The sequence below is a fragment of the Teleopsis dalmanni genome, chromosome X (assembly GCF_002237135.1).
Source record: "Teleopsis dalmanni isolate 2A chromosome X, ASM223713v2, whole genome shotgun sequence".
NCBI lineage: Eukaryota > Metazoa > Arthropoda > Insecta > Diptera > Diopsidae > Teleopsis > Teleopsis dalmanni.
Genome location: NC_051848.1, coordinates 97,704,664 through 97,714,193, shown reverse-complemented (window position 1 = coordinate 97,714,193; position 9,530 = coordinate 97,704,664). Strand labels below are relative to the sequence as shown.

Here is a 9,530-nt window from a genome sequence, read left to right as displayed (position 1 = left end):
AAATTAATTTTAGTGTTAACTTTTATAAATAAATATTTAAATAAATATTTATCCTTTATCTGTCCCGTCTATATAACGAGATATTTTTACGTTTAAGATACTAATCAGAAAAAACGTTTATTGCTATAATGAAAAGCACTTGTCATGTCATTTCTTTATCTTTTCCAAAACTGTAACATCTCTTTAAAGGGATATTCTGACATATTTGTATCGTGAGGATGTATACTCTATAATAATCTGTTGATAACATCCAACTTTATTATTTTTCTAACAAACGTGAAAAATTTTAATGGTTGTGGACAAATAGCAATGTGACATAAATTCCTAAACTCCTGAAATTATATTGGGATGTGTTGAAAAGCATTATCAGTGCTCAACCATTATATATATGTATATATATCAATTTTTATTTTATTACCAAATTAATTTGAGAGTCGCTGGAAAACCAAGATATTTCAATAAATAAATTGCGACCACCAGTTCTCAACTACCGTTGTATTATCACTACCGGTCTATAAAATATTATATAGGTTTTTGGCTTGTTTTAATATTAGTTCTGCTAAGTAGAAACATTTATTTGTCGTATGTACTTAATATGTTGCTATATCATGTCATTATTAAAATCAGTATCTTAAAGACGACTATAGATTACAGTCGAAATATCGATAACAATAAACTAAATTTAAAATTAACTTAAAAACTTGTGTAGTGCGTAACATTAAAAAGTTCATTTAGTTTTTATAAAAAATATAGATAAAATTTGTTGACTAAAGCAATAGTTTTAAGAAAGTTCATATTCATATTCATGTTCAGTTTTTTTCGAGTTAGTGCATCTGGGCACTTTTACTCTTTGATAGCTGGCGGGTTTTAGCAGAGTTCCATTCTTCTCACTGACTTATTTATGTGTTCTTCAAAAGATTCGTGATTATTCGATGATTGATCTAGGATCTGTGTATCTCCCCATGCGGCTAGAGATTATTCTGAGATTAGATAGTGCTACCTAGGGGAAAAAGTATTAGAACCGATTTTTATAAAACACATTGAATATATGTATATCCGGCTTACAGCACGTTTTCAGTTGGGAAACATTTACCAAGACCATCAATCATTTATGATTAATTCTTTTTATTATTTTAGAAAACCAAGTTAATTTCAAATCTGGTAAGACTATCCTTCAGCATATATTGTTAAAAAATGAATTCGTCTTGCTCTTAAAAGACCATAATAAACTGTGTTTTAAAGCAAGTTGTACTATTTAGAAGAACCTCATTTTAAACATGGAGGGCAAAAATATTTATAATGGATTTCGTATAAAATGTGTGTACTAGGTTCACTACTATGCAGGTAAACTAATACCAATAAACGTAAATGTACAATAACCAATGTTTTCTTTAAATCACGAAACTATTATTAGAGTCGATTTTCGGAATGGACCTTAAAGTATTTTTGTTTTTTAAACAATACCAATAGAAGATTGGTAAAAGTGTCTTGATAAGTTATATATGCTGAAGGCCCAATATGCTCATGTGACCCTAACGGCTTTTCGTTAATAGTGGCTTTTGACAGTTGGAGCATCTGTATATGATATCTAATAATGCATATAGATAATGAACTATTATGTTATGTTGTGAGAGAAAGAATCGTCTAAACATAATTCAAAAAAAATTATTTATTTATTTTTAATAAATAATCTTTTATAATCTTTCATAGTTTTATTCACTGACAATTAGTCAATTTTCGCAAGTACAGTCAACTTTTCAAAGACCTTATCCACACCTTTTGGATTTTGCCTAACTTGTACATATTGTTGTTTTTGGTTCTCGGTTTTCACAGTCAATATTCAAAGTGTATAACAAAATCTGAATATTGTTGTTGTTGTTGTTGTTGTTGTCGTCCACGTTTATCAAATTAGACTTTTTTCTTTAATTTTCGATTGTGTTTTTTTTTACAGAAAAAAACCTTCTACTATTTCTGAAGAGTTGTTACTGTTGTTGTTGTTGTTGTTAGTTTAGTTATTTTAGTTGTTGTTGTTGCTGTTGCTGCTATTGATATTATATTGTTTGTAGCGCGCTTTAGGTTGGTGTTATAACTTAAGTTAAACATTTTGTTGTTGTGTTTCCGTTGTTGATTATGTTTTGTCTGTTTGTCAGATGGTGTACACTCGGCACACCTCCTCGTGACACCCATTGCACAAAATAATTAAGTTGTTTCTTATTGGCGCTTACTCGCCTAGACTCGACTCGACTCGACTCCAGTCGACTTAACTCAACTCAAAATGAAAACTTTACTGACATTCAGATATGTTTACAATTCAATTTTTTTCTCAACTCAATTATTTGTTAAATCTTAAAATATGTAATTTGCACTAATAGGTGTGTTGGAACTACTGGAAAGTAAAGGCACAGCAATGGAAATATCATGTCGTGTATATTATTAACAAGTGTTATTGTTATTGCTTTTAGTGATATATTGTCCAGAATTTGACATGTTAACATGTTCAATAATATTTTGTAATCGCACTTTTCTAAATTAATATTGGATTAAGGAATGTATATCGATAGAGATGTCAAAGAAGTTATTTTTATTGAACACCACTTCTTCCGAGACAACGTATAATCACATTTTTATCTAATGAAATAATGCTTGGGTAACATGTACGATCGGAAGAGGCAATAAAGTAAAGTAGGTTCTATACTAATTTTTATTAATGCAGCAGGGCTTAGAGACCTACACTTAACCCAGAAGGGAACCCGACGGTCGCAGTGCCATATCCCCTACTATTCGGAATATATGTAACTAAGAAACAATTTCGATAAAAGTTTGTGTATACAATAAAATCTACATATAAAAAATTAATCAATGATAAATATATATTAAACATATGATAATAATATTTGGTAATATAAAAAGTATTAGCTGATTTTTGTCACTGAAAAACCCAAGGAAATTTTGCAATTGGTGGATTTAGACCGACACAGGAGCTATCGGTAGAGACAGTAAGACTACACTGAGATTTACTTGACCAAGTTTTTGATGATAAACCACAGACAAATTGTTGCAGATAATCCTCTAACTTAAAAATGACAATATTTAGGTTTTTGAATAATACCGAGTAAAATAATGTGTTAGACTTAGATGAATGAACTTGAGATACTGAACTTGTGAGAATAATTTTCGAACCGACACTCACACGTTTTCAACGGAACAGCCTTCAAGTGTTTAGGATTCCTTCATTTCTATTTAAAGTCTCTGCTCGAGATAGAATAATAGATTATGCGATTTTTTGAGTTTGGTGTAAGTGGTCTCGTTTTGATATTATCTCAAGGAACTTAGCATATTATAACACTGTTACTACTGTTTTGTATAAAGCTCACGGTTTTCCTATTGCAAGTGTTTTTCCTGTACAGTTTCAATGGTAGACACAATGTTCTGTCATTCAGACAATGGATATATTGTTGTGCATACTTATCTTATAATATGGAATAGAACGACTTTTGAATTGAAAAGAGTATGTAAAGCCTCGATTGCTGACGAATTACCGGTTAGATCAGTTAAAATTAATTATGATTTAAAATTAATTGTAGTTCAACTGCGCTACCCTCTGATCTTGAACATAAGAATTTTTATTAATATGTTTGACTTTGAACTATATATCATATAAGTGTGACACTCGATATTTTATATTAGAAGTATTGTGAGTAAGCATATATATTGGGTTAAGTCCAATAAAAACTTTCATTTTAATATAAAGTGCTCATCATTGTATTCATGGAGTGTTATATTAGTACTAGGTTACATATTCGTTATAAAGTCGTGGTTTATGAATAAATTGGAGAAAGATATTGTGAACCGATTTTTTCTAATCCACACAAAAAACATTTATTTTTGTTGAAATATCATTAGCAATAAATTTATTTATTTATTTATTTATTTTAAAGAACTATTTTTTATCATTATTATTTTAATTTTTGTTACCATAAACCTGACCAAAGAAGACAAGAACTACAAGAAATGATACATGACACATAAAAATGATAGTTTCAAGTATGGGAACAGTGGGTTATAGATTTATATATAAATATGGTATGAGATTTGAAAATTGCTTGAAAAGCTATGGAAGTATTAAACATTTGCCTAATGAAGATCAATAATATGATATGCACATCTTTTCAAAAGTACATCAGCTGCAATTTTAAGTGAATACTACTAGGAATACTACAGAAAATATATTTGTAAAGCTTGAAGTTAAGTAGTACATCTGGAGTGTGCCTAATTTAGAATGAAAAATATGCAATTTATATCAGATACTTTATGAAATGGATTTTTTTTCTTAATTTGCTTTAAAATATTTATTAATCATATAATACGTCATAATTACAAACATTTACAAAACTAAATTTAAACTTTTTGATCATATTTGCTACTAAATCTTTAGGTGAGCATAACTTGAATAGAGATCTTAGTTAAAATGCAACTCTGTGTATTGAGGGGCGTTCGTACGGTCTTCAAAATCGTGACTAATTACAGAAATTCAAACGCTGTAATTTAATTATGTATCTGTGATTCGTTATCGCAATTGTGGCGTCACAATATCATTTATTTGCAAATAGTAAATTAAATTTAAATAAAAAAAAAACTTAGTATATCATAAGAAATAAATTAGTGTTTTAGTAAATTTACAATAAATGGGAAATTTTCATAAATAAACGAGACGAATTTGATATTCATCTGTGCCAAAATGTACGTCAACTCGAATCATAAAGGTGGGACTTCAAGTAAAACTGACGATTTTTATCATATATATTATTGTTAGAGTCCTGTGTAACGTAATATATATCAAGTCAAGAATTGTATCTTCTATATATACTAAAGTTTATAACAGATTACACAAAACTGCAGAAATGAGAAATGAGAATTTTTTACTATATATTTTTTGACAGTGGACTATATTTTTATTAAAAATTAAATATAATGTATTTATATTTATTTTGCAAATATTTTTTTTTCATTCATATGTGCATTAGGGAAGAAATGTCTTCTTTATGCTTTTTATATGTCCAGCTTTTCAAATTTAATTGTCATTAAATAAAACGATTCGTAGATATCACCAGGATAGAAGCTGTTGGCAATACCCACATAAACCTATATATGTATATAGAAAGACATGTACAGCGCAGTCAAAAAATAGCGCTGAGCTAGTGATCTAGTGACTAGGAATTAAAATATGTATGTATGCTTAAGCATACCGATTTTGAATAGCTATTATAATGTGTCTCTGTACTAAATTAGCTCCTCTTACATTTTATTAAATTTTAATAATTAAAAATTTTTTTCATATGACAATAAATCTATTTCAATTAAAAACGATAATAGTGAGTAAATTTTCAAATTCAAAAGAAACTTCATCATTCACGTAAATTCTTCGGCAGATCATATGACTCTTTTGGATATTGCCAATTTTGCAATATTAGTGATTTTTGGAAAAATCTGTTGATTCGCATTTTTCATTCAATATCAAAGAATCTACACATCTCACGAAAAATATCCAATTGTACCAGAATTCATCTATTGGGCAACATAAAAAGTATTCGTCGTTTCTTGTAACGAAAAAAGTACATGAACAGGAGATAGTGAAGGCACACAAATTAACCATATGAGAGTTTGGAAATATTTGAGGCAAGCAGGCTAAGCTAAGACTATTTACAACTCGACCGCTTGAAAAGAACAAGCAAGGAAAAGCGGCTAGAATTGGCCAATAAATTGACGGAATTCGGTTGGGACATATTGTTTTGTTTCGATTTCTGTGAGTCTCTTTAAATGTTGAAAAATTCCCCGACTGAACAGCCGTTAAAAATCACTTGATCAAGTTTTTCGCGGATAAGCCACAGAAATTCTCAACCGATGGAATTATGAAGGTATCCGAAAAATGGTAAGAAGTCATAAATAATAATAGCTAATTTCTATTAGATTGAATTTGATTTCCTATGAAAGAAAATTTTCGTTCAAAAATATACTTTTTGGAGACTTTTTATATTATCTAATATTTGAATTAATCCTTTATGTATCTTTTGATGGGATCAATCTTGATGTCCCTGAGGATGTCGTTCGTCCTATTGTACCATGGAACTTTGAAAAGTCAAACAGTGAAAAGTCTTTTAACTGGTGAATAGTAGTGTTTGAAGCTTTGCTAAATGCTACACAACCATATAGAAGTGACGGACGAATTATTTGGTTATATATCAGTTTCCTGTTCTTAGTATTGAGATTTTCATTTAAATAGCGTTGGAGGTAATGAAGAATAATAATAATTGAAATAAATAATAATAATGACAGCAAAATGAAAAGATTAAAAAAAAGCTAAATGAGAGACTGAGAAGGTATTATTTAGGGCTATTATACTCAATTTTTATTTAAATTGACATGGAGTTTTTCTGAATAATATTTAATCCCTCCATGTTTTACTAATTTCCAACTATGTGTCTTTCTTTGTTTTTATTTTTTCTTAAATGTTCTCTTTTTATTTTTTTCGTTTTTCTGCTCTTCTTTTTTCTTTTCTGCTTCCTCTTCCTGTTTTATTTTTTCGGCTTCCGCTTCTTTTTTTGCCTCTTCAGCTGCTGCTTCTTCAGCGATTTTAGTTTCTATAAGTTGTACTTCGTTGACGAGTCGTGCTATAAATTCGCAACAAGTTGTTTCCCGACTTTTGGCAATTTTAATGACTTCTTCATGGTTTGCGGGTTCTCTATCTTCGTAATCCAGTGCACATTTGTTGGTGATAAGACTTAATGCAAAAACTGTCATGCCACAGTGTCTAGCTATGATTATTTCATGTGCAGTGGACATGCCTACTGCATCAACTCCCATAGTATGCAGCATTATGAGCTCAGCAATTGATTCATATGTTGGTCCACCTAAGCAAGCATAGACACCTTCACGCATAATTTCTTCAATTCCCATTTCTATACCGACTTTTCTGGCTAAATCTCTCATTCCTTTATCGTAAGCATTAGTCATTGATAGAAAACGTGGTCCAAGTTGCGGTAAATTAGGACCATTCAATGGATTATTACCAGGTAGTCCCATGAAATTTATATGGTCACGTATGAACATTATATCACCCAAATTAAATTCTGGATTAACACCACCTGCAGCATTTGTTGCGAATAAATATCTTACACCAATTAAATGCATTATACGTACAGGCATTGTGCACTTCAACAAGGTATATCCTTCATAATGATGAAAACGTCCTTGCATAGCCACAACAAATGTTATTCCAATTTTTCCAAAAACAAACTGACCTGCATGTCCTGGCACAGTTGATACTGGAAAATATGGTATTTCATCATATCTGATTATTTCTTGCTCTGTAATGCTATCAGCTAAAGATCCCAAACCACTGCCACATATAATACCTATCATCGGACGAATCTCAGTCCGACTTAGTACGAAATTTACAGTTCTCTTTATCTCCTCAAATGAGTAGCTTCTATAAAAACCAATGTAAAAAATATGATAGTAAAATAGTTTTATTCATATATCGATTAAAATTTATTTAAATTACGTTGGACAGAGTCTGGGATCCATGATCCATAGACGAAGAAACGTGCTGTGATGTGTCAAAAATGTCGAAACGTTAAACTTTGAACTTTCCTGAAGACGGCATGAAGATTCTATTCTTTTCCAATACTAAGGATTTTGTTACCACATTTTTTTTTTAAACAAAAAAATTTGTTAATGTATTTTATTAATTTTGAAAGTTAGCTCTCCATATGCAAATTTTACATATAATAATATATATATATATAAGTACAAAAAAGCATATTTTTATGTTTTGAATGTAACTAGCTGACCTACTGTGATTCAGTTATTATGTATTTAATTCATACTTGCATCCTTTGGAAGGAACAGAGAATGAAAGACCTCTTCACATATAGTTGTCCTGCGAATGGTTTACGAGAGATACATAAAAGCATGCTTAACAATACTTATTAAAGAATTAAGTCAGGCATTGGATACATCATGAGGTTTAAATATTCAATTTTTCAAATACTTTAGATTTATAATAAAATTATATGGAATAGTTTCTATATACTAAAGAAATTCCGTCGTAAAGTTGAAAGTATGAAAATAGTCGAGCGGGTCCTAACTTTACCATAAATGTTATAGGTTTAATGGCTTAAATCATTAATAATTTTTTAATTGTTCAAATTGAATAAAATAATAAATCATGAAATTATTATTCAATCGATTTGAGAAGCACCCATACCAAGGTATCATATATTTGTCATAAATGGTGTATATTTGGTTTCCATGTTGATAACACATTTTCTACAACGACAGTTATCAATTAACAGCTGATTTATATTCAGTTGGTGTCGCTATGTTATATCAATATCAATAAATAGACGTTTTCGTGATTTATAAGTTCATAGAACGGTTATTCCAGATTTTTAAAGACACCTCACCAATAAAAAAACATTAATATGGAACTGTTTTAATTTTAACACCATACACAATAAAACAACGTTATTCCATAGTAATGTTTGCTGAAAACATCCTTAAGTTGAAAAAAGTAGATCTTGACAGAACACAGCTCGAGCAAGATGATGTGCCGCACCAAGCAGGCCTGAACACAGATCACACTGATGGAAGTCTTAAATAACTAACAGGCATCCTACTAATATTAACGTAGTCCCGGGGTAAGACAAGATCTCTAAGAATAAGGGGTTGTGATTTTCCGGGAATAGTGGTCGGATTTTGGTCAATGCGTAGTCATTTCACTCTTTCTAGCGGTAAAAAAAAACAAAAAAAAAAAAATTATTTTATTCCAGAATATATGCGTTGAGCGCGAATGTCATGTGATGATGCTGTGGATCGGTCTCCACAATCGTATGATTTTAAATTTCCTCTGGTCTGCTCAGACAACCCGCGACATTGAACCAATTAGAAGCCATAATTTTCAGAATTATTCTCGATAAACGGCGTAAGATGTTTCAAAGGTGGAAACTTTTTAAATAGTTCTCACTGAAAAATTCATTTTATTAATGGGAACGATGGCATAAAAGACGAAAATTCGTTCACATTAGCTACATACTGAACAGATAGAACTATTCAGCGATTATTTTAAGTGGACTATTTGTTCTTACAGAAAGTTCTTTAGAAAACGTTATGGTGTTTAACTTGGGAAATCCAAATCAAATCAAGAAAATAATATTCAAATATCAAAATGAATGAAAAGTATTTGCAACTCGGATATACATCTCACCTCAGTCTTTTAAAGGAATTTATAAAACAATTTTAAAGGCAATGTGGATACCATTGAACATAAATCTAACCTCAGCTTTTTCAATGGAATTTATAAAACTATTTTAAAGGCAATTTAGATATATGGTTTAAGTTTATGGGAAGATTGTAGCAAAGTAAAAAACAAAGATTTTAGTCTGCAGCTCTTAGAAAAATTTTGACCATTGCTTGGATTATCTCTGATATAACAATACACAGTGACTTATAAGACTCCTACAACAAAGTCA

The 9,530-nt window shown here is 30.1% G+C and overlaps 1 protein-coding gene across 1 annotated transcript; it reads right to left on the bottom strand.

Moving 5' to 3' along the window:
* Positions 1-6,391: 6,391 nt before the first annotated feature.
* LOC119689125 (purine nucleoside phosphorylase-like) lies at positions 6,392-7,762 on the bottom strand. The gene is made up of 2 exons (XM_038103873.1): positions 7,562-7,762; positions 6,392-7,486 (listed from the first exon to the last, which is right to left on the bottom strand). Exons 1-2 carry the CDS (start codon positions 7,582-7,584, stop codon positions 6,493-6,495), a joined length of 1,017 nt encoding a protein of 338 aa, XP_037959801.1. The 5' UTR covers positions 7,585-7,762; the 3' UTR covers positions 6,392-6,492.
* Between the last annotated feature and the right edge of the window lie 1,768 nt (positions 7,763-9,530).

Excerpts from the sequence above, each read along its gene's own strand:
- LOC119689125 (XM_038103873.1), bottom strand. The coding sequence starts at position 7,584 with ATGGATCCCAGACTCTGTCCAAC. Across the intron at positions 7,487-7,561 it reads GATCCCAGACTCTGTCCAAC|AAGCTACTCATTTGAGGAGA; the intron begins GTAATTTAAATA and ends TGGTTTTTATAG.